The 25,534-nt window shown below is 44.7% G+C and overlaps 1 protein-coding gene across 7 annotated transcripts in view; it reads right to left on the bottom strand.

The window, feature by feature from the left end:
• PTPRS (protein tyrosine phosphatase receptor type S) overlaps positions 1-25,534 on the bottom strand; it is a 458,571-nt gene that overhangs the window by 116,233 nt on the left and 316,804 nt on the right. For all 7 annotated transcript variants that reach the window (XM_088446483.1, XM_088446485.1, XM_088446484.1 and 4 more), the window contains one exon: positions 13,256-13,416. In XM_088446483.1, coding sequence (XP_088302609.1) covers positions 13,256-13,416 — 161 coding nt within the window. The remainder of the gene's footprint in view (positions 1-13,255; positions 13,417-25,534) is intronic.

Raw genomic sequence — 25,534 nt, 5'->3', positions numbered from 1 at the left:
AAAACAAATGGAAATTCAATCTGGATCCCATTGTTAGGAATAGTTAACATAGTTAAAGGAATCTTACCTGTCTGGTTTGCTGTTCACGGAGGCAAATAGAGGGAAACAAATAACACATTATATTCGATATTTATAACAGACTAATTACAGGTTAAGTGAATACATGTAGCACAAATATATATGTTAACAGTAGACAATACAAAAATGTGTGGATTTATCTGAATAGATGAAAATTCTTAAGACTTCAGTTAAGTAGCCTCCACCCCTTTTATATAAAGAGATTTATTTTCATTACAAAAAGCTTTTGCTGATTTGCGTTACAAAATTATTGTTGCAGTATCAACATCAGGGGCATATTTATCAAGCAATGGGAAAACAAATGTGCTTTTTCTGACTGACTGTGCAAATCATGTCACTTTCACAGGCTATTCATAAAACACAGTGAATCTAATCTTATGTAAAAAATAAAAAAAACAGTGATAACTCAAGCATAAACTACAGTGAAACTGGATAAAATTGATCATCTGCACCTAATTTGAAGTTTACAAAGATAGAGGTCCGGGACCAAAAAAGTCAGATATTAATAGGCAAAACAGTGAAAAACCTAGTATTAGGTGGAAACAAATGTTAAAACCACTGCAAAGCTTCGGCTAATCCATTTAGTGGCTTAAATCTTGCTTCAATCCCTTTTTACCTTAGCAGATAGTAGTAGATTTTATTACTGTACATTCACATGTCGTACATTTTATGGTTTTGCAGTGAAATCCTTTAAGGAATGAAAATACAGAATTGTTACAAATGGAAAATATTCAGACTGCATGGAGGTCATAGTAGGTTACCATCAACTTCACTGCTCTGTGGGCTGGATAACACTATTTGCTGTGAATCTCGTGACTATAGCCCCTGTGTCCTGATGCCACAAAATGGAGCATGAGAGGCAAGGGACTGGGCAACGATAACTTAATTCTCCGCACCATGCACTGCCCACCTGCTCCGAAAAAGCTCTAATAATATATTGGCATGTAAGTCACAGGTGGGGTAACAAAGTGATCAGTATTGAGTTGTACCCTCTTTATGCCTTCTACAAGGTCATTAATAAATTATAGTAGGGAGTAAGTTCAAACTTTACCCACAAGTACACAATATATATACAGTATATATAATAAGCGAGAAAGTGTGTGCGTCTCTTTGTCCTTAATGCATGGGCAGTGCTTTGTATCTACAGTAGCTCCACAAAATTTGGCATGGTGGTGTAGTTTGACCAGGATTAGGTTTCTGCCTAGGTTTGAACTTTGTCAGGGCCACACACTGTCACAAAATTCCATAAAACCTGGACACTCTTATATTACACAGGTTCAGGGGCTGAGGGACTGGCTTCATATACACACGGTCATACTCATCTATTCCAAAGTGCTGTGTTATACAGGTTGAGTCTCCCATATCCAAATATTCCAAAATACGGAATATTCAGAAATACGGAATCATTTTGGCATGACAGATAATGAAACCTTTGATTTTTGATGGTTCAATGTACACAAACTTTGTCTAAGGGACAAATTATTAAAAATATTGTATAAAATTACCTTCAGGCTGTGTGTATAAGGTGTATATGAAACATAAATTCATTTCATTTCTGTACACAAACTTTGCCTGAGCCACAAAATTTTAGAAAATATTGTATAAAATGACCTGCAGGCTGTGTGTATAACGTGTATTTAACACATAAATGCATTGTGTGTCTATATTGTGGTCCCATTCCCAAGATATCTCATTATGATATGCAAATATTCCAAAATACGGAAAATATTCCGTTATCGAAAATACCCCTGGCCCCACGCATTTTGGATATGTGAGACTCAACCTGTATTACTTTTCCAACAGCCGTATAAATGAAATAAAGAGTTAGTCAGCCCTCTGTGTTTGCATGATAAACTGTGTCATTAAACAGCCTGTGGCAGACAGTATAATCAATCCACAAGCTTTGATCCTTGCCAAACTTAACATACAGAGATTACAAACAGCAGGGGAGATTGATCGCAGCCACACAGTGCCACTGTCCGTGAATGGGACTCCAGCCCAGGCATTCCCCGACTGATGGCAGCCCTGCTAGTCATGGTCTTTAACGTTGGTCTGCAGAGTTATTTCATGGGGTGATTCAGCTGCGGATGCAGTGACCGGGATCACGCAGATTCCAGATTATTGGAAATCTGTGCATGTGCCTGACCTGTACTGCACACGTGCAGTACGGCTCTATAATGTCGCATGCAGTCTGGCAGCAGACTTTCAGTGATTGACAGTCTGCTGTCATTGGGTAGGGAGGGGGAGGCAACGGTCTCCGTTTCCTAAAACGGAGGCGTGTCTCCGCCGTTGAGGCAGAGTGGTGAAGCCTGAACCTCTGTCGGTTGACGGAGATTTCCTGGCCTCTTTTACTCATCGACGGCAGCTGGCTTGCGTGACCCCATGGTCACTCAGCCGGCCGAAGGGCTCGCAGATGATCCTATGCTGCATCCTTGGAAGCAGCTCGGATCAGTAATGCATGCAAGAGGCCTCCTGCTGCATTACCATATTACAGCTATCACAGCTGCTAACATGTAAACTTGTATAACCCAACACTTCTGTTTGTGTGTATGCCCAATATTTAAAAGGGTAGTGCTTTTACTAGCAAGACATGGCTAGCTAAATTAATTTGAAATTTTAAAACCCTTTTACATATCGGGCATAAACATTAACAGAAGTGTCGGATTTTACAACCGACACGTCATAAATAAACCCCTAGGACTCTGAGCTGTCACATGGTACAAAGAAAAAGCAACAGAAAAAGGCTACAGATAACCAAGCAGCCTAAACTAGCAGAGTACAGAAATACTAGATCAGAGGTTCTCAAACTCGGTCCCCGGGACCCCACACAGGTCACGTTTTCCAGGTCACCCAGCAGATGCACAGGTGTATTCATTACTCACTGACACATTTTAAAAAATCCACAGGTGGAGATAATTATTTCACTTGTGATTCTGTGAGGAGACCTAGAAAACATGCACTGTTTGGGGGACCGAGTTTGAGAACCTGTGTACTAGATCATGCACCTAACAATTATGCTACTCAAACATTAAATGGGATACAAATGTGTAAATTTGAATTGTTAAAGGGTTTAATAAGAATTTGTGACCCTAAACAATGATTACACAGTAGACAGGAAGCTAAATAGCAGCACCCAGTGCTAGGCAACTGCTAAAATGACTAGCACTGGGTTCTGTTATTCAGCTTGCCGTCTACTAGTGTAATAATTGTTTATGTAGGATCACAAATATATACTAGGGTATAACCTAAAAATGGAACCCGGAGGGGTGCGCTGCAGGATATAACAAGGATGAACAATGGGACAATACTTATATATACCACTTATGTCCTCAGATTGGACATTCGATCTTGAGGTCCTGGCTCCCTCTGATAATTTGTCAAATTCACTCCGTGGTGGTAAACATAAAAGAGAAAATAAACAAACAAAAAATCCCAATGGGTATAATCTGAGGACATAAGTGGTATATATAATTATTGTCCCATTGTTCATCCTTGTTATATCCTGCAGCGCACCCCTCCGGGTTCCATTTTTAGGTTATATTCATTGTGTTTTGGGGTGTTGGGTGACACCAAGGGACCTGTTTGAAGGGTGCTGTTAGAGGTTTGCGCAGTGGAGGTATCTAGATCCATTGTATTGATATACTAGGGTAGTTTGGAGCACTTTTAACAAGAACAATGCATAAAAACTTGAGGTTACAGCTGCATTCATCTTTATTTAGGTATATTATAAATATTAAACACCTACAAATTTGGCAAACAAAGCAAGTAAACAGAAAATTAAGAGCTACAATATGTTCCTATAATGAAAAATGTGTCATATACCCATATGTTTCCTGTCTAAGCCATATGTTAAGGTCTATGGAACTAAATTATCTATTACTAACCTGATAACAACAAAAATGCTGAGCCACTGAAAACTCTTAGGAGCAGATGCAATTAGACACAAGGTTCTGTCAGAACCTTGCACGCAGGTTGGGTATATTACTTAGACATTCAAAGCTCATTCAAAACATAGGCACCATAATGTCAACAGGTACAATATTAAGTCAACCAAAATGTTGACATGGACTACATGTCGACAATCAACATGTAGACAGTAAAATTGTAAAGATTGTCCACCTTTGAACGGTGTATACATTTTGGTTGTCTTATGATTTGTCTACATTTTAAATTGTTGACATTTTGACTGTATACATTTTAGCTGCCGACATCATGACCTATACTATACTGTCTAAATTGTGACTACATCCCCTTGCACACAATAAAGGTGTTAGCACAAATGAGCAAAGGTCATCTCTCCTGCAATGTACATAGCCACACATTGCGCAAGGTTCTGAAGGAACGGAAGGGACTTGCCCTTTTACATTTAACTACAAACCATACCTGCCTACCCTGCCGATTTGGCCGGGAGCCTCCCGAAAATCGGGTGCAGCTCCCGGTCCACCAGAAAGGCAGGCAAGCCTCCCCGCGGCAGGCAATCCCCCCTGCAATTAACAATTAAACCCCTCACAGCGGAGGGAACCGGTGACGCGATTCAGGCTGAATCGCGGGCCCCGCCCCTATCGACATTGTGTAGCGGGGGCGGGGTCAAAATTCTGCCCACAAATGCCAGTCACCCGCCCAGCCATGCCCCCCCTGCCTGCCGACCTGGCTGCTCCCTCCCATAAAGAGCAGCCAGAAAGTTGGCAAGTATGCTAAAAACACTAATTTAATTCGGTAAATTGTCCAGTCTCTGTCGTGTGCATGAGAGCTGAAGCATGCGCCTACACTGCACGCAAAATCTCCACCAACAGCTCCCACTTCACAACAGTAACCATACTGGGCAAAATGATGCCCAATAGTGGATAATTGGGTGATATGTAGGTGGAAGGGAAGGAGGTGGTTATGATAGGGAAAGGGAAGAGTTGCCTGTTAGAGAGCAGTGCGCTGTTGCACTGTCTCCTCTCTCTACTATAGAACAGAGGGAGGTGCAACCTCCGACCTGATGATGTAACCATTAGGCTACTGCTCATGTACAGCTGGCACCATCTTTAGTTGGTAGAGTGTCACAGTACTGTGCAAATCTGTGAAAAAGCAGCGCCTTACACAGTACATAAATGAGCACAGAAGAAAAGCAGTTAATAGTAATACAGAACAATGCAGGACAAGCTTTATAAACATAGCTGCATAACACATGCAGCAGGACCTCAGAAATCAATTGGGGAGTTAGGAGTAAATTATACTATAAGTAGGGGGAGGAGAAGCACGTGAGGGACGAGGGCCCTGCTCGTGGTAGCTTACATTCTAAAGGGGAGGGGCAGACAGACAGAGGCGACACAGATGGGGTAGATAGTGAGGAAGGAGCATGGATCAGTGAGTTAGGATATGTGCTGCGGAATGTGTGTGTTTAAGATGACCTGATGTTATGTCAAAGTTAAGTCCTTCATTCATCTACAGTGCCTTGCAAAAGTATTCACCCCCCTTGGCTTTTTACCTTTTTTGTTACATTACAACCTGTAATTTATTTTTATTTTTTTATCTGAATTTTATGTGATAGCTATGCAGAAATTATTCTAATTTGGTGAAGTGAAATGAGAAAAATATATATAAAAAAGAATCTTTATAAATAAAATTCTGAAAATTGGCATGTGCATATGTAATCACCCCCTTTGCTATGAAGCCTCTCAAAAGTACTGGTGCAACCAATTACCTTCAGAAGTCACATAATTAGTGAAATGAAGCCCACCGGTGTGAAATCTAAGTGTCACATGATCTGTCCGTATAAACACACCTTTTCTGAAAGGCCCCAGAGGCTGCAACACCACTAAAGCAAGAGGCATCATACCATGAAGACCAAGCAGCTCTCCAAACAAGTCAGGGACAAAGTTCTTGAGAAGTACAATTCTAGGTTGGGTTATAAACAAAATATCCAAATCTTTGATGATCTCCCGGAGCACCATAAAATCCATCATCATCAAATGGAAAGAACATGGTACCACAACAAACCTGCCAAGAGAGGGCCGCCCTCCAAAACTCACAGACCTGGCAAGGAGGGCATTATCAGAGAGGCAGCAAAGAGAGCAAAGGTAACCCTGAAGGAGCTGCAGAGTTCCACAGCAGAGACTGGTGTATCTGTGAATGTGACCACAATAAGCCGTACATTCCATAGAGCTGGGCTTTATGGAAGAGTGGCCAGAAAAAAGCCATTATTTAGGGACAAAAATAAGAAGACATGATTTGAGTTTGCTAAAAGGCATGTGGGTGACTCCCCAAATGTATGGAGGAAGGCTCTCTGGTCAGATGAGACTAAATTTTAACTTTTTGGCCACCAAGGAAAACGCTATGTCTGGCGCAAACCCAACACATGCCATCACCCCAAGAACACCATCCCCACAGTGAAACATGGTGGTGGCAGTATCATGCTGTGGGGATCTTTTTCAGCAGCAGGGACTGGGAAACTGATTCGAATCGCGGGAAAGATGGATGGTGCTAAATACAGGGATTTTCTTGAGCAAAACCTGTTTCAGTCTGCCTGTGATTTGAGACTGAGACGGAGGTTCACCTTCCAGCAGGACAATGACCCGAAGCATACTGCTAAAGCAACACTTGAGTGGTTTACGGGGCAACATTTAAATGTGTTGAAATGGCCTAGTCAAAGCCCAGATCTCAATCCAATTGAGAATCTGTGGTCAGACTTGAAGATTGCTGTTCACAAGCGGAAACCATCCAACATGAAGGAGCTGGACCAGTTTTGCCTTGAGCAATGGGCAAAAATCCCAGGGGCAAGATGTGGCAAGCTCATAGAGACTAATCCAAAGTGACTTGCAGCTGTAATTGCTGCAAAAGATGGCTCGACAAAGTACTGACTTTAGGGGGGTGAATAGTTATGCATGCTGAAGTTTTCTGTTATGTTGTCCTAATTGTTGTTTGATTCACAATATAAAAAAAAACACAACTTCACAGTTGTAGACATGTTCTGTGAATGAAATGATGCACAACTTCAAACAATCCATTTTAATTCCAGGTTGTGAGGCTACAAAACATGAAATATGCAAAGGGGGGTGAATACTTTTGCAAGGCACTGTATCTCTATGACAAAAATAGATTTTGTTTATGTTTTATTTACTTGAGAGATGTACAAAATAAAGTTGTAGCACTTTAGTTTTTGTGTGTTACATTTCAGCATCTATATACATCCTGCTAAAAATTTAGCTATTATGGGACTGCCCCACCATCCTAATAGTGAATACTTTAGTCCCAGCTCCTGGGTGCTATGCCATGCTCCTGTGAGTATGTGCATCTCACATGCTAGACCCACCCACAAATGGGTGCAGCCATTCCCAACATACTGTGATCCCACAGGATGTTGCTGTATCCGGGCCGAGAATTTCTCATGGCAGCCCTGAAGATGATAGGCAGAACCAGGAGGGAATGGGGCTTAGTGGTGGGGTAGCAAGACCATGGAGGTGGTTGAGAGTGAAGGAACAGGAAAGGCGGGGGAAGAAGCAGAGGGTTGGAAAGCAGACTGATGAGAGAAAAAAAAGGGGGAACAGCAATTGGAGGAGACAAGAGGGGGAGGATAGGGATGGGTAAAGTAGAGGAGTTTGTGGACACTGAATATGCGGGGTGTTATAGCACTTTTATTCAAGAAACTGTACTCACCTAAAGATCCTGCTCTATTACTGCACAACACCTAAATATCTGCTGAACACCTATCAACTACAGATAAGAGCTAAGCCTCTAATCTATCCCCTGGCTGTCCTGCGTTTTGAACCCAGCATCCTGTGTCAATGCTCTGACTGTTAAGATGGGTACACACTGACAAATCAATTGATCAATATATCTGCTGCCCGTCAGCCAGTGTGTACCCACGATATGTCTGAACGACATCGTTCACAGACATACTGTATCGCATTCTCCCTTCTGACCTCCCCTCCATTATCCTTGGTGACTTCACTATTCCAATTGATATCCCCACAGAATCTTCTGCCTCCAAACTCCTTATCCTCACATCTTCATTTTGTCTCTCCCAATGGACCTCCTCACCCTCACATGTGAGTGGGCACTCACTTGATCTAGTCTTCACTCACCGTTGTAATATTTCTGATTATTCCAACTCCCCATTCCCCCTCTCTAACCATCACCTTCTCTCTTTTAACCCATCTCTCTCTCCTTCCTCTCCTCTACCTCCTAAGGCCACCATCACTAAGCGTAACATTGAGGCTATCAATGCCGTTTCTTTATCTTTCCTGCTTGACTCGCTTCTGTCCCCTATCCTCTCTCTCTCCTGACCTGAACAAGCCACTTCCCTATGCAATGCCTCCCTTACTTCTGCTCTGGACTCTGTTGCTCCAGCGATCACTACTCACCCTCGCAGATCCACACTACAACCCTGGCATTCCAAATGCACCAGATACCTGCAAAAGTGTTCAAGAACCGCCGAGCGACACTGGAGAAGATCACGCTCTCAGGCAGATTTTCTCCATTCAAATTTATTCTCTCATCCTACAGTGTGGCCCTTTCCCTCTCTAAACAGTCCTATTTCAAGAACCTCATCTCCTCCCAGTCCTCAAATCCCCAGCATCTCTTCACCACCTTCAACTCCCTCCTCTGTCCACCCCCTCCTCGTCTCCCCTCCTCACTCCATATCACAGACTCTGACATCCTTCTCTCCTGTATCTGGAGAGGAAGTCATGGCTCTCATCCGGTCCTCTCCCCCCTTCCACCTTCCCCCTTGACCCTATCCCTTCACGTCTCCTCCGCTACCTCTCTCCTTGTGCCTGTTTCCATCTTGCCCACCTCCTCAATCTCTTCCTCTCATCTGGCACTGTCCCTTCTGCATTCAAACATGCCCTTGTCTCCCCCATTCTTAAAAAACCTACCCTTGATCCTAAAACTCTCTCCAACTACTGTTCCATCTCTCTCCTCCCTTTTGCCTCCAAGCTCCTTGAGTGTATTGTCTACAAACGCCTTACCACCTTTCTTTCCTCCCACTCCCTCCTTGATCCTTTTCAGTCTGGCAAATGTTCTCTCCACTCCACTTAAACTGCCCTCACAAAAGTCAACAATGACCTCCTTACCGCCAAATCCAAGGGCCACTACTCTCTGCTTATTCTCCTTGACCTCTCTGCTGCCTTCGACACTGTTGACGACCCTCTCCTGCTGCAAATCCTTCACTCCCTTAGTCTACGTGACACTGCCCTCTCCTGGCTGTCCTCCTACCTCTCAGACCGGTCCTTCTCTGTCTCTTCTCATGACTCCTCTTCCCCATCACAGCCTCTTACAGTAGGTGTTCCCCAAGGATCCGTTCTTGGACCCCTACTATTCTCCCTCTATATGTCCTCTCTAGGTGAACTCATCAGCTCTTTTGACCTCCATTATCATCTCTATGCTGATGATACTCAGATCTACCTTTCCCCCCTGACCTCTACCCCTCTCTCCTCACTCGTATCTCCAACTGTCTAAGACTGAGCTGATCATTTTCCCATCCTCCAACATAACCTCACTTCCCACTATTTCTTTAACAATTGATGGCACAACTATCTCTTCTAGCCCCAAAGTGCGCTGTCTTGGAGTTTTCCTGAACTCCTCCCTCTCCTACAAACCACAAATCCAGAGCCTCTCACAGTCCTGGCATTTCCATCTCAAAAATATTTCAAGATTAGACCCTTTCTTACCCAGGATGCCAGCAAAACCCTCATACACTCACTGGTCATATCCAGATGGGACTACTGTAACCTCCTCCTATTTTGCCTCCCAAGCTCCCATCCCTCTCCTCTCCAGTCTGTCCTCAATGCTGCTGCTCGACTCATCTTCCACTCCAAACGCTCTACATCTGTCTCCCCTCTCCTACAAGCCCTATACTGACTCCCATTTCCCTTCAGAACCCAATTCAAGGTTCTCACACTCACTTACAAAGCCCTCACCCATTCCTCTCCCATTTACATCTCTGATCTCATCCCCTCCACTCTCCTGTCCGCCCCCTTCGCTCAACTAATGCACGCCGCCTCTCATGCCAACTGATTACTTCCTCCCACTCCCACCTTCAAGATTTTGCCCGCGTTGCTCCCCACCTATGAAACTCTCTCCCTATCAGACTCTCCACCTCTTTACAATCCTTCAAACAGGCTCTCAAGGCCCACTACTTCATCAAAGCCTTCCAGCTACCATCCTAACATGCTGCAACATGCTCCTTCCTCCCTGTTTACCCCATCTGTGTCACACCTGTTTGTCTGCCCCTCCCTCCCCTTTAGAATGTAAGCTCTTACAAACAGGGCCTCTACCCTCTTGTGCTTCTCCTTACTTTACTTTCATCTACTTCTTACCCCCCATCAGAACACTTGGTTGCTTATGCTCTGTTGCATATCTAGGTGTTATAGTCACTAATGTAGCAATGTATATTATCCATGTCCTTGTCCTATATTGTACTGTAAGTCACTTGTCAAATTATTTGCTTATGTACTGTGTAAGGAACACTTGTGGCACCATATAAATAAAGGATAATAATAATAATAATAATAATAATAATAATAATAATAATAATAATAATTGGCTGTGCTGCACAGCCGATGGACAGATATGTCTGCAGATATATCTGTCTTTCGGCATGTGTGTATGTTGCAGTCTGCAGACTGCCCCTACACATACAGCGGTAGCTGCGGGGAGGGGGTGGACCCGCCCCCTCCTACACAATGAACACAGATGATGGTTGTTCAGTGTGTGCGAACAACCATCATCTGCAGATATTATATATGCAGGTCACTCGATCTGCAGATATATCTGTCAAGTGTGTACCCAGCATTACTCTGCCGTCCAAATTATGAATAAGCGGTCAGGAGATACCATCCATAGTCACTAGCATAGAGATGCTACAGCAACTTCATGCATCACCCACCAGTTAGCGATTCCAGGTGCCAATAAAGAAGCCTCAGCTGATGCACAGGTCACAATCTGCGAGTCTCTGGCAGCCGACTAACAGCACAAGTGGTCAGAACAGCAGGAACCCCTAAGTCAAATCTGTAAAACCACCTCTACCCGAACAAGTGAGCAGAGTACTTCTTATCCCAAAAATGAATTGTCCTGTTTAATTAGCTGCTAATATAGTTGTAAATATTAGAGGTGGAGTTACTTGCTGTATAATAAGCTGCAGACACCTGGGTGCGTCTATGGCCACACTCCCTCTAAATAAAGTGAGCTACCCAATTAAGGATCGCTACTTATCTGCTATGCAAACACAATATATATATGATTTCTACTGCGCTAATATTTCTAGACAGTACACTAAGGCTGAGTATACATAAAATACACTGGAATCAAGTAAATATGACTAATATTTCTTACTATAAACAATATCATAAAAATGTAAATATATAAGATCAAATGTAAAAAGCAGCCGTTCATGTAAATTCCAAATTGCAGTTGTTGACTAAGGCCAAATGTGACTTCAGATATATTGAGAGATGTTATATCCCAAAAAAATTGTTCAGATTTATGAGCTCATAATTGTAAATCCGTATCAGAAGTAAAATACTGGGTCACATATATTTTAAAGTTTTGTTCACCTTAAAAGCAATATCTGGAGACCAGACTAATTATAGATGACACAATGCAGAGGTACTCATATGGCTCCAATGTATCCTCTATCGACTATGTCACAGTCAGATGTTAATGGTATTTTATCTCTGCAAACAGTATATGGACCTGTACTCAGAATGTTACACGGTTTGTCACTGTAAATGCTTACTGCAAGCTGCTTCTTAAGGTTCCTATGTCGGAGTTAATTCTATCCACAGTTGTACCTCCTACAGCTGCGGTTGGCGTGGCTCAAGGTAAGCCGAATGAGAGCTGCTTCTCCTGACTGCAAATCCCTCCATCCTGCTGTAATTGAGGGAATCACATGCAACTTCAATCTATATCCCAGTGATCTCCTGAAAGCCAAAGGATTCCAAAGAAAGTTTTGTTTCTCTTCAGGTGAAAAAAAAGGTGATCCAGCAGGTCCTTATTCACTAACGCGTTCCGCTCTATCAGGAGCTTTTTCAAAGAGTATCACATTGCAGGGTCAATGCCCTTGAGTACCTGCTTTCCTAATACGTCCATCTCTCCCATTGGCCACAACTGCAATTTGGAATTTATATGAACGGCTGTATTTTACATTTGATCTTATATATTTACATTTTTTTATGATATTGTTTTATTTCTCAATTATTATTGCAATTGATTGTTGGAAAAAGATTATTTTAGGCTGCCCAAGTACAACCAGCCTTCTAGTACAGCAAGCCTGCCTTCCCTGCACCCTGCCCCAGTCTAGCCAGCCCTGTGCCCTACCCCAGTCCAGCCAGCCTGTCTTCCCTGCACTGCCCTAGTCCAGCCAGCCTTCCCTGCGCCCCCACAGTCCAGCCAGCATTCCTTGCAACCCCCAGTCCAGCCAGCCTGCCTTCCCTGTGCCCTACCCCTAGTCCTGCCAACCTGTCTTCCTGCCCTGCTTCAGTCCAGCCAGCCTGTCTTCCCTGTCCCAATCCAGCCAGCCTTCCATGCACCCCCCCAGGCCAGCCAGCCTTCCTTCCCTGTGCCCTACCCCTAGTCCAGCCAGCCTGTCTTCCCTGCCCTGCTCCAGCCCAGCCAGCCTGTCTTCCCTGCCCCAAACCAGTCAGCCTTCCCTGCACCCCCCAGTCCAGACAGCCTGTCTTCCCTGCCCTCACCCCTCGTCCAGTCGGCTTAACCTGCCCTTTACCCCCCTAGTCCAACCAGCCTTCCCTAACAACTACCCCCACAGCCCAAACTTTGAGAATTTGTTAAACTGGTTTATGCACCAATTGATGCCCCACCCCTGAAATAGCTCCACCCACATTATCCACAGCTCCACCCACCTCTGCTGCATACCTCCGGGTGGAGGGGGTCCCTACCTATTTTGTTAGTCGGGCCCCACAATTTCTGATAGCAGCCCTGCATATCACATTTATATTGTATTGATTTGTACAGTATCCTCTATACAATTTATGTTACATTGCCAGTCAACAATCCATCATATCTTAAATAGAGAAATGTAATCTGTATACATTTTTCTTTCTTTTATTGTTTATAAGTGACACAGAGCAAGCGGGAGAATGTCCAAATATAACCTTATTGTTTAGTGAATTTATTGAAAGCAATTTAATACAGTTATCACCAGAACTTTAAAATCAGTATTTAAGAACCTTACTTTTTGTACAGGAGAATGGCGATGACAATGCAGATTATAAAAACAACAGCCAGGACTGGCCCAATAACCCAAATCAGACCTTCTTCTCCATCAGTTATTGGCTGGGGATCTGGATCTTCAATTTGAATTGGGTCTGAATATGGGCTTGCAGCAAACATCTTCTGTAGGATAAAATATATTAAAGTTTATAAATATGTAAGCTACAAAGCACAATAGTAGAACTGTACACATTATGTTATTTAAGAATCACAGTAAAACAAAGAAAATAAAAACAAAATACATATATTGCACTTGTCTCTGAGCAAATTAAAAGATTATTTATATAGGGATGTATTATTGTTATTGACTTATAAGGAGTCACTGGGCTCTGCAGCACCAGACAGTGTGGATCAGTTTTCAGAGAGCTCTTATAGAGATTGAAAGGCTGTGGGAGAGTCATTCGCTGAAATGTTTAGAAATTAAAATAGAAGTCTGTATGCAAAAGTCTCTTACTGATTAAATCAATACACTCAGGATAATGAACTAACTTAGCATCCTAGAAAATAAAACACTTATACCCTTTGTGCCAATCAGTAAAGGTCGAGATTTAATCAATGAATGTATGAGCGTTGTTTAGTATGATGATGGATACGGCATAGTGTGTTGTGCTTGGGATAGGTTTGTGCTGTGATTAGAATCAGGAAATATTAGCCGATCAATATCACTAGAGAAGAAGTTTAAATACAAATAATTTTTGAATGTACGTTTCAGGACACATTTTCTCTGAACTTAGTATATGAAAAAAAGGAAAACAGGACACCCTTGTCATATCTGGTTTGTACATATATAAAAGCCAAAGTATGTTTAGAAACATCCCACCAGTCCTGACAATCAAGCTGGAGGCTGCATTCTAGAGACACAGTAATGCCAAGCTAAAAATTTGTAGTTGCAAAAAATCCCAGAACTGTACTTGGAAAACAGTGACATGAGAGTATGGATGGGGGCTCTTTTCTCTTCACTTCTCACTGAGGGCTTCTGAGTCACACCATACCTTTCCACAAACAGTGACATGAGAGTAGGGATGTGGGCTCTTTTCTCATCACTTCTCACTGAGGGCTTCTGAGTCACACCATACCTTTCCACATACAGTGACATGAGAGTAGGGATGTGGGCTCTTTTCTCATCACTTCTCACTGAGGGCTTCTGAGTCAAACCATACCTTTCCACATACAGTGACATGAGAGTAGGGATGTGGGCTCTTTTCTCATCACTTCTCACTGAGGGCTTCTGAGTCACACCATACCTTTCCACATACAGTGACATGAGAGTAGGGATGTGGGCTCTTTTCTCATCACTTCTCACTGAGGGCTTCTGAGTCACACCATACCTTTCCACATACAGTGACATGAGAGTAGGGATGTGGGCTCTTTTCTCATCACTTCTCACTGAGGGCTTCTGAGTCACACCATACCTTTCCACATACAGTGACATGAGAGTAGGGATGTGGGCTCTTTTCTCATCACTTCTCACTGAGGGCTTCTAAGTCACACCATACCTTTCCACATACAGTGAGATTTAGCATACAGCAAATGTGCAGAAGCAAATTTAGACGTTTTTGTGTATCTCCAGTTAGATTTATTTTTGGGGGAGACGTGTCAAGTCTTGGAGAGAGAGAAAAGTGTTCCAAGTTGCCCAAAGCAAAAAATCACTTCTGTAATTTATCTACTGTAGCACAGTCTATGACATGGCAGTTAGAAGCTCATTGGTTGCTTTGTGCATCAACTGGATCTCTCTCCAAGGGCAGGAAGCATGACACAGCACAATGTGCATGTGATGCATCCTGCCACTCTTCGCATGCATATCAGCGTTAATTACACCGATATGCATGAAGAAAAACACAAAGGATAGATCTCCCAATAACAGGACGATGTGCACACTGCAAGGGGTGCTGGGAGGCATCCGATTGGATCCCTCTCTCAGGGGGCGTCGCGAATAGAAGCCTATAGGGTTCTATTGGACAAAGCCATCTAAAGATGGCATTGCCCACCACATCCAAGCCTCGCAATGTATCGCAGCCTGGGACTTGGTGCATATGAGAAATGCAGTCAAACCCCCGAAAACTGCATTGTCTGGGGGTTTGACCGCATTTCTGACGTTGGTGTATCGGGCCCCAAGGCGCGATATGAGCATTTTTGTGACCGCACAATACTGTTTCTTCTGCTGAAGTGTTGTGGGCATGCAGCTATACTTCCGTGCTATTCTGAGACATGCGTATGGGGAAGGGAAGTGTTTCAGACGGATTTCTTGCACAAAGCATGGGACTGGTGCAAGTGCCGATACAAATGATTAGTGTTCACTCTAGGTGCAGGAAGCTGATCAGTGAGGATGGCATATTTTAATTTTGAAGGGCAAAAATATTGGATGTGATGTCAGGAGCGTTTCAAGAGAGGAGGGGGCCCATGTGCAGTCTCCGTCACGGGACCCTTTTTCTCAGTACAGCGGACGGCAGCGCACTGAGTGCAGCGTGGCCAGCGCCGCACTGATAAACTCTGGGCACTAGAATGTGCCCAGAGTCTATAGCGCATACGCAAGTCATTGGGAAAATGGGCAGGGCGGCCATTTTCCCGGTGTACTACGCATGCGCAAAACGACGGAAAATGGCGGCAATGGCCATTTTCCAGGCATTTTTACAGCGTTGACACCGGCGCCGACGTGGGACTCCGGAGGAGTAAGTATAATATGGGTGCACACCCTGCCCCATTATAAATACGCCCGTGTGTGATGCTAAAGTAGCTGTAGTGATACAGGATGTCTAAAATTTTACCCTTCAAAATTGAAATAGGCGCTCCTCACTGTTCCGCACCCTGCACCTAGAGTGAACACTAAATGAGGACGTGTGCAGCTGTGGACGGAAGCTGCATAGAGCCTTGCTTTATCCCTATAGAAACTAGCATGAGCATAAGGTAGGAAATCTGGCTTCCGCTGCATCACACAAACACAGCCACTTCACGTCCGACTCAGAACCAGCCCCCAAATGTTCATTTACAAACGTCCATTATGTCATATATTTCGAAATGGTCTCTTAAAATAATCATTTAAAATGGAAGCTGTAAACTCATTATTGCTTCATCACTATTAGTGCTGGGACCAGGATTATTTTGGTTTGCTTCCCGGATCACTGCACATAGGGCCAGATTCAGCAAGCAACCCAGTTGCTAACATGCACGCAATTGGTCGATTGTTGCATACTGCACATGCATCGCAGTGCATGAACTAGCAATTGCGATCTGAACTGCAATTGCAGAGGCTATGCAGACCCAGAGCACAGTGATTGACAGGAAGTGCCATCTGTGTGTGACAGGGGGGGGGAGGTGCAGGGGAGATGGGCGAACGCAGACGTGCCAGTGCTTTGCAACGCCGTTGCAGGGGCAGGCATAAATTATCCACTTCGTGGCCATACGCAGCCTGAGGCCTCATAGCGTGTGCTGAAGTTAGCAGTTCCTCAGTGAAACCCTTTCACAACATCCAGGCAATGAAGAACACTCTCCAGGAGGTAGGCATATCATTATCCAAGTCTACCATAAAGACAAGGCTTCACAAGAGCAAATACACAGGGTTCACCACAAGGAGCAAACAAGTCATAAGCCTCAAGAATAGAAAGAACAGATTAGACTTTGTAAAAAAAATATATATATAAAAAAGCCAGCCCAGTTCTGGAACAGCATTCTTTGGACAAATGAAACTAAAATCAACCTGTACCAGAATGATGGGATGAAAAATGTATGGAGAAGGCTTGGAAAGGCTCATTATCCAAAGCGTACCACATCATCTCTAAAACATGGTGGAGGTGTGATGACATGGACATGCCTGGCATCCAATGGCACCAAGTCATTAGTTTTTATTGATAATGTAAATTGTGTGTACAGTGAGTATAGGGACATACGGTCTGCTCAGATTCAGCCAAATTCAACAAAGTTGATTGGACCGTGCTTCATAGTAGACATGGACATTCACCCAAAACATACTGCAAAAGTAAACCAGGAGTTTAAAGGCAAAGAAGTGGAATATTTTGCATTGGCAGAAATAAACACCTGGGGCCAAATGTAATAGGGTGAAAATTTAGAAAATGTGAGAGTTTAGCAAGAAACTCACACATTGGTCAAATTTTTTCTTCAAAATGGAAAAACATCTGGATGAGAGTTTATATCGCGAGAGATTTTTTTAGTTTAAAAGCATGAGAGTTTGGATGTTCTCGGACTCTATTACATTGTCCGAGTTTAAGAGTTTACTGCTAAACTCTTACATTTTCTAATATACAAAGTAAAGGTGAAACACCTGAGCTACATGCAGTGGCAGCTGGTAAACTTAAAAGTGGGCACACCCAATAAATGAAGGTAAGTAAACCAGTGCTGAAAAATTTAAAAAAGTTGCTCTGTTTCTCACAGTGGAATCCTGCACACGGACCAGACACCTTCACGCGATCTTTGTTAATAGAGTGAACAGACACACTTACATGCAGGTTCACTCTCGTGTGCACATCTAGGTATCTTTTCCTTCTTTGTAAACAACAGAAGCGGTGACCAGTGTAAAAGGAGAACAACACTTACATTTCTATTTTTCCCCGCATTCACACAAAGGTATCTTTATGTTGGAATCCCTTAGCGCTGTAAGAACTGGAACTTCTCCCGAATGTGGGAAAAGTTCCTTTAATAGGTACATGCATGGCACCACAGCAAACAAGCAATAAAAATTAATAAAAATATGGATCCTGGAACAATGAGTGTAAGTCCCTCCGTGCCCCGGGCTGTGGTCCTCAGGAGTGGGGCTAAACAGTCTCAGACACCGGTAATTCCACTGTATGGATCCGATCTAAAAATCAGCAGTCTGACGGTGTTGAAGCAGTCAGACTGCTGATTTTTAGATCGGATCCATACAGAGGAATTACTGGTGTCTGAGACTGTTTACCGTTGTCTGAGACTGGTAGACGAGTTTGGGAGACTTGCAGTTGTGTCAAACATCGCATCTTGGCACGCCAGGTCCAGCGAGACTCTGATAGCACTGAGCTTCTCTTTTGCGGCTTTGATTTTGTCAAAAATGACTATGACGCACCAGGAGACTGTGCTGATTAATTAGATATGTGACACTTGTATATCTGTGTGCAACTGAGTCGCATACAGACTAGGGGTGTGCACCGGCCACTTTTCGTGTTTTGGTTTTGGATCTGGATCTTTCTTCGTGTTTTGGATCTGGATTGGTTTTGCCAAAACCACCCTTCCGTGTTTTGGGTTCTGGGTTTTGTGTTTTGGATCTGGATTTTTTCTTAAAAAATAAAAAAAAATGCTAAAATCACATAAAATGGGCCTTTTTTTGTTCCTACGCTATTAATAACCCCAATAACATTAATTTCCACTCATTTCCACTCTATTCTGAACACCTCACAATATTGTTTTTAGGCCAAAAGGTTGCACCGAGGTAGCTGGATGACTATGCTAAGCGACACAAGTGGGCGGCACAAACACGTGGCCCATCTAGGAGTGGCACTGCAGTGGCAGACAGGAAGCCAATCAGCGTTATGGTGCCCATTTGCATGTAGCACGAACCCGGGAGATCCGTGCTACATGCATCTGTGTTATTGGCACAGAGCAATGACAGGTCCGTGAGACCCGTCTGTGCTGCTGTGGTAAAAAAAAAAAAAAAAAAAACCTGTGTAAAAAAAGAAAAAAATGGCGTGCACCCCCCCCAAAAAAGAGCAACCAGCCCCGGGCATTAGTAACCCAGTGCTGGGTGTGCTTAAATACAGGGGACAAACGACGTAGGGGTCCCCTGTACTTAAGCACAACCAGCACCGGGCTAGACAGAACCAGCGCTGGTTGCCAAAATACGGGGGACAAACGACGTAGGGGTCCCCGTATTCTGCGCAACCAGCTCTGGGCTCTGATCCGGTCCTGGTTCTGGAAATACAGGGGAAAAAATTAGTAGGGTTCCCCTGTATGTTCCAGAATCAGCACTGGACTTTTTCTAGCGGGGGGCTGATGCCACAGCCAGGGGAGCCCTTTCACCGGGCCCCCCAGCCGCAGCATCAGCCCTGACCGCTAGTCAGCCCAGGCCGGGGATCCCTGGAGAGCTGGGGACCCCCCCAATAAAGGGGTCACCCTCTCCAGGGCACCCCAGGCCCAGGCTGATAGCCCGGGGCTATCCCGCCACCCCTGGTGGCGGTGGGTGGCGGGTTGATTGTGTGGTGTGGTGTAAATAAAGAATATCAAACATTGTCTTTACAAGTAGAACTGCAAGTCCCAGCTAGCCTGCCCCGCATGCTGGTACTTGGAGAACCACAAGTACCAGCATGCAGGGCATTAAGGGCCCACTAGTACCTGTAGTTCACCTGTAAAAAAAATGTTTAAAAAAACACAGGACACACACACCGTGACAGTATAAGTTTATTAAACATACATACACACACACACACACACACACACACACACACACATGTACACATACTCACCTATGTAACCTGTAGCATCGGTCCACTTGTCCGGTAAAGTATCCATAGGGGACCTGTGAAAAAAAAACACACTCACCATCTCCTATGCGAGGTTCTGTCCTCTTCGTTCCAAAGTAGGCATCTCCGGACTTGGCAAAAAAAAAAACGAAAACGCGATCCACGAACTTAGTACCGTTCTATAGAACGGTACTTCCCGAATGAGAGCTTAGCTTGTCACGGTGTGTGTGTGTCCTGTGTTTTTTTTAAACATTTTTTTACAGGTGAACTACAGGTACTAGTGGGCCCTTAATGCCCTGCATGCTGGTACTTGTGGTTCTCCAAGTACTAGCATGCGGGGCAGGCTTGCTGGGACTTGCAGTTCTACTTGTAAAGACAATGTTTGATATTCTTTATTTACACCACACCATCAACCCGCCACCCACCGCCACCAGGGGTGGCGGGATAGCCCCGGGCTATCAGCCTGGGGTGCCCTGGAGAGGGTGACCCCTTTATTGGGGGGGTCCCCAGCTCTCCAGGGATCCCCGGCCTGGGCTGACTAGCTGTCAGGGCTGATGCTGCGGCTGGGGGGCCCGGTGAAATGGCTCCCCTGGCTGTGGCATCAGCCCCCCGCTAGAAAAAGTCCAGTGCTGGTTCTGGAACATACAGGGGAACCCTACTGATTTTTTTCCCCTGTATTTCCAGAACCAGGACCGGATCAGAGCCCAGAGCTGGTTGCGCAGAATACGGGGGACCCCTACGTCGTTTGTCCCCCGTATTTTGGCAACCAGCGCTGGTTCTGACAAGCCCGGTGCTGGTTGTGCTTAAGTACAGGGGACCCCTACGTCGTTTATCCCCTGTATTTAAGCACACTCAGCACTGGGTCACTAATGCCTGGGGCTGGTTGCTCTTTTTTGAGGGGGGGGCACGCCATTTTTTTCTTTTATTACACAGGTTTTTTTTTTTTTTTTTACCACAGCAGCACAGACGGGTCTCACGGACCCGTCAGTGCTCTGTGTCAATGACACAGATGCAAGTAGCAGGGATCTCCTGGTCCGTGCGTGCATCTGTGTCATTGAAATACACAGCAGCACAGACGGGTCTCACTGACCCATCTGTGCTCTGTGTCACTGTCAGTCACACAGATGCATGTAGCACGGATCTCACGAGTCCGTGCTACATGCAAATGAGCACCATAATGCTGATTGGCTGAGAGCCGTGACAGACGGCTCTGTCAGCCAATCAGCACTTTGCCCATTAAAGGCAAAGGCATTTTTTTTAAAATGGCCGCTCGAGGCAAAACCTCGAGATCCGACAGCAGATCTCGAGGTTTTGCCTCGGGAGAGGGATCCGGGGCAGACAGGGAGATCCGAGCTTGGGCTCGGATCGCCCCGGATCCCCGAAGTTCGGGTGGGTTCGGTTCTCAGGGAACCGAACCCGCTCATCCCTAATACAGACATACAAGTGTCGCATATCAATATAATCAGTAGTCTCCTGGTGTTTCTTAATTGCATCACAATACAACTTAGACACATTTTCGAAAAAAAAGATGCCCAGGGCTAGCAGGGCAGCACAGGACCTGATGGGTCACTCATGCCAGGCATATAGCGCTGCATGGCGTATTTAAGCTAGATGAGCAAGGACACATCTGTATGGTGGCTCAAGCATGTCAAATGGTGCAGACAGGATACACGGCAGGACAGTTTCAAAAGGCAGGAGACAGGACAGATACAGACAAGAATTCAGGAGTCGGCAGAGATCCAACGCATAGAATAGCACAAACCACAGAAAAATTAAGGACAGGAGCTAATCCAGGTAAAACCCAACACCGACAGGGCAGTGAAAGCAGTGAGTGCATTTATGTGGGTATCACTCAATCAGCTGCATGAATGAGAACATGGGAACAACCACAAGAAAACAGTGTTGTTTAAAGCAGCAGTGAACTAGCAGCCCTGAGAGCTGTCAGTCACGGCATGTGCTGATTAATTAACGCTGAACCAGAATGGAAAGCAGTTGCCTAGCAACCTCAGCACACACAATCCCACTAAAAACAGGCAGATCACAGACAGACGTGTAACACTTCCATTTCTCCATGGTCCAGTTCTGATGCCCACATGCCCACTGTAGGTGTTTTCAGCAATAAACAGGGGTCAGCATGGGCACTTTGACCGGTCTGCGGCTATGCAGCAAGCTGTGATGCACCGTGTGTTTTGACACCTTTCCATCATAGGCAGCAATTTGTGCTATAGTAGCTCTTCTATGGGACTGGACCAGATGGGCTAGACTTCACTCCCCATGCGTATCAATGAGGTTTGGGTGCCTATGACCCTGTCGCCAGTAGAACTCTTGCCCATACATGGACCACTTTTGTTAGGTACTAACCACCGCATCCTGGCGACACCCTGTAAGACTGTCCAATTTGGGAGATGCGCTGACCCGGTTGTCTAGCCATCACAATTTGGCCCTTGTCAAAGTCGCTCAGATCCTTACACTTGTCCATTTTTCCTACTTCCAACATATCAACTCCAATAACTGACTGATCACTTGCTGCCTAATATATCCCAACCCTTGACAGGTGCCATTATATTGAGATAATCAATGCTATTTACTACACCTGTCAGTGGTTTTAATGTTATGGCTGTGTCAAATCCGAAGTGGGAAGTGGACTCGGACTGGGTGCAGGTAAGCCCTTATGGGTAGTTTCCGAATATTGGAACGAGACTGGACTTGTTCATGAATGACTCTGCCTTTGCTGGTTGATGCAGAGGATGGAGATCACAGGGAAAAAGGAACTAAACCCCGCCGGGTATGCAGAGAGCGGCTCTGGAGACACTGAGGTATGGGAATCTGGTACTGATTCTGACTGGAAATGTTGGGGAGGAGGCTCTGTAACGTAGTGCAGGTAGCGGCAGATTACCGGAACTGAGCAGAGCACTGGCAGTGGCACTATGAACTGGAGCTGGCAGCAAATGAATTCACCTACTGAGTACTGCAACTGGGACACTGGAGGTAAACGAGACAAAGAGCACAGAAAACTAGCATACAGACTAGCTGTGTAAGACGTTGGACTGGCTTCCAGGAAGCCCTTAAGTACCCAAGGCTGGAGCTGGATTGGCTGTCAGAGCCCATGTGAATCATTCAGACTGGATTGGCTCCTTCCTGACATGTGACCAAATCCAAGATGGAGACGCCCATCACCCGGCAGTGTTTGCACAGCTCCAAGATGCCAGAGACCCACCGCTGTCTCTCAGGGACCTGCCCGCACAACGTGCTAACCGCCAGCAGCCGGCACCCCTGCCAGACGGACCCCGCCAGAGTGCCTAGACCGGTAAGTCCTGGACCCCCCTTGGTCCTCCCGAGTGGCCCGTAACACGCTGATTGCTATATATACATACACAACCAGGAAACATTATGTGAACCTTTTGGAATAGCCTGGATTTTTTCCATAATTTGGTCATAGAATGTGATCTAATATTCATCTAGGTCAAAAGAATGGACAAGCACAGTCTGCTTAAACTAACATCACACAAAGACTTTTCTTAGGAAGAAAAAAAAGTTATATGACGTACACACCAGCATCAACCCTCATCCCAACTGTAAATTATGGTGGATGAAGCATAATAGTTTCTGGCTGCTTTGCTGCTTCAGGGCCTGTTCCGCTTGCTCAGAAAAATAAATTCCAAAATTTATCAAGACATTCTGCAGGAGAATATTGAAGCTCAACAAAAGGTGTGTGATACCACAGGATCATGACCCAAAACACGAAGTTTATGAACAACTGAATGGTATCAGCAGAAGAAAATTTGCATTCTTAAGTGGCCCAGACAAAGTCCTGATGACTTCAAAAGGATTGAGATGCTGTGGATTAACCCGAAGAAAACGATTCACACCAGACATCCTGAGAATATAGCTGAACTGTATCAGTTTTATAAGGAGGAAAAGTAAAAAATTCCTCCTTACAGCTGTGCAGGTCTGATCTGCACCTAGAGGAAAACTTGGATTGAGGTTATTGTTGCTAAAGGGGGGTCAACCCGTTGTTGCCAAGGGTTCACATACTTTTTCCCATCCTGCAATATGAAACTTTACTCAAAGACATCAAAATGTATAATTGGTTGCGTTTTGTTAGTTTAAGCAGATTGTGAGTCTCTAATCTTATGACTTCTCATGAAAATCAGATCACATTTTTTGACCAGTACATGCAGAAATACGGGTAATTCCAAAGGCTTGGATTTTGCACATAGAGGCTTATTTGCTAATATTGCTTGAAGGTGCAAATCTACAGGTAAACTGTTGCAGCCATTCAATTATAATTTTTACTATGGACTAAAGCTGGCCACACATCAGACCAACTTTCCTCCAACCATCCAACTGACCAACCGTCAAACTTGTCTGTCCAACTAAAATGCTTTCCCACACAACTAACCATCTTTTTATCCAACCAGCCCACCTGCCAACTTTTTCATCAGACCAGCCAACTTCTGATGTCACAGAAGTAGACGGGCAGTGTCCGACTTCTGCATGTTTTGAATAAATACATTGAACACACATATATATATATATATATATATATATATATATATATATATATACACACACACATATACAGTCAGGTCCATAAACATTGGGACATTGACAGAATTTTCATATTTTGGCCTCTATTCACCACCACAATGGCTTTGAAATGAAACAAACAAGATGTGCTTTAACTGCAGACTTTCAGATTTAATTTGAGGGTAATTACATCTAAATCAGGTGAACGATGTAGGAATTACAATGGTTTCTATATGTGCCTCCCACTTTTTAAGGGGCCAAAAGTAATGGGACAAACTAAACAATCCTAAATCTAACTTTCACTTTTTAATACTTTGTTGCAAATCCTTTGCAGGCAATAACAGCCTGAAGTCTGGAACGCATAGATATCACCAGACGCTGGGTTTCATCCCTGGTGATGCTCTGCCAGGCCTCTACTGCAAATGTCTTCAGTTCCTGTTTGTTCTTGGGGCATTTTCCCTTCAGTTTTGTCTTCATCAAGTGAAATGCATGCTCAATCTGATTCAGGTCAGGGGATTGACTTGGCCATTGCATAACATTCCACTTTTTAGCCTTAAAAAACTCTTTGGTTGCTTTTGCAGTATGCTTCGGGTCATTGTCCATCTGCACTGTGAAGCGCCGTCCAATGAGTTCTGAAGCATTTGACTGAATATGAGCATATAATATTGCCCGAAACACTTCAGAATTCATTCTGCTGCTTTTGTCAGCAGTCACATCATCAATAAATCCAATGGAACCAGTTCCATTGGCAGCCATACATACCCAGCCCAGTGGCGTCACAAGGGGGGTGTGGTGGGTGCGGGCCGCACCAAGTGTCACCCTCCAAGGGGGTGACACCAAAATCCGACTCATCCCCACTGCAGGGAGACGCCAGGCTGGAGAGGCGCTCTCCCTGCAGCAGCTGCTGAGACAGTTTTTACTTCTGCCGGGACTGAGACAGCCAGCGGCAGCCTACTATACAGTAAGTGCGGCTGTGCTCTTCATACAGTCCCCTACATGGGGGGGGAGGAGCGCTAGAGGCACGGGGCTGATTACCTGCTGTCAGTGTAAAGACGATCAGCCTGACTGAAGCCGCCGGGGTGGATGGCAGCTGAGCTCCTGCTCCTCCTCTCTTCAGTGAGTCAGCTCACTCCCTGCCTTACAGATCATCACGCTGGGAGCAGGCAGGGACAGTCTACAAAACATTGACCAGTTTACAAGTGTATTCAAATACTGTTGATTACACTTGAATACTGACAAGTAGTTTGTACACTGTCCCTGCTTCTTCCCAG

This window comes from Taudactylus pleione, unplaced genomic scaffold, assembly GCF_031769625.1.
Source record: "Taudactylus pleione unplaced genomic scaffold, aTauple2 ptg000399l, whole genome shotgun sequence".
Lineage (NCBI taxonomy): Eukaryota > Metazoa > Chordata > Amphibia > Anura > Myobatrachidae > Taudactylus > Taudactylus pleione.
This window is presented reverse-complemented; position numbering and strand designations above follow the sequence as displayed.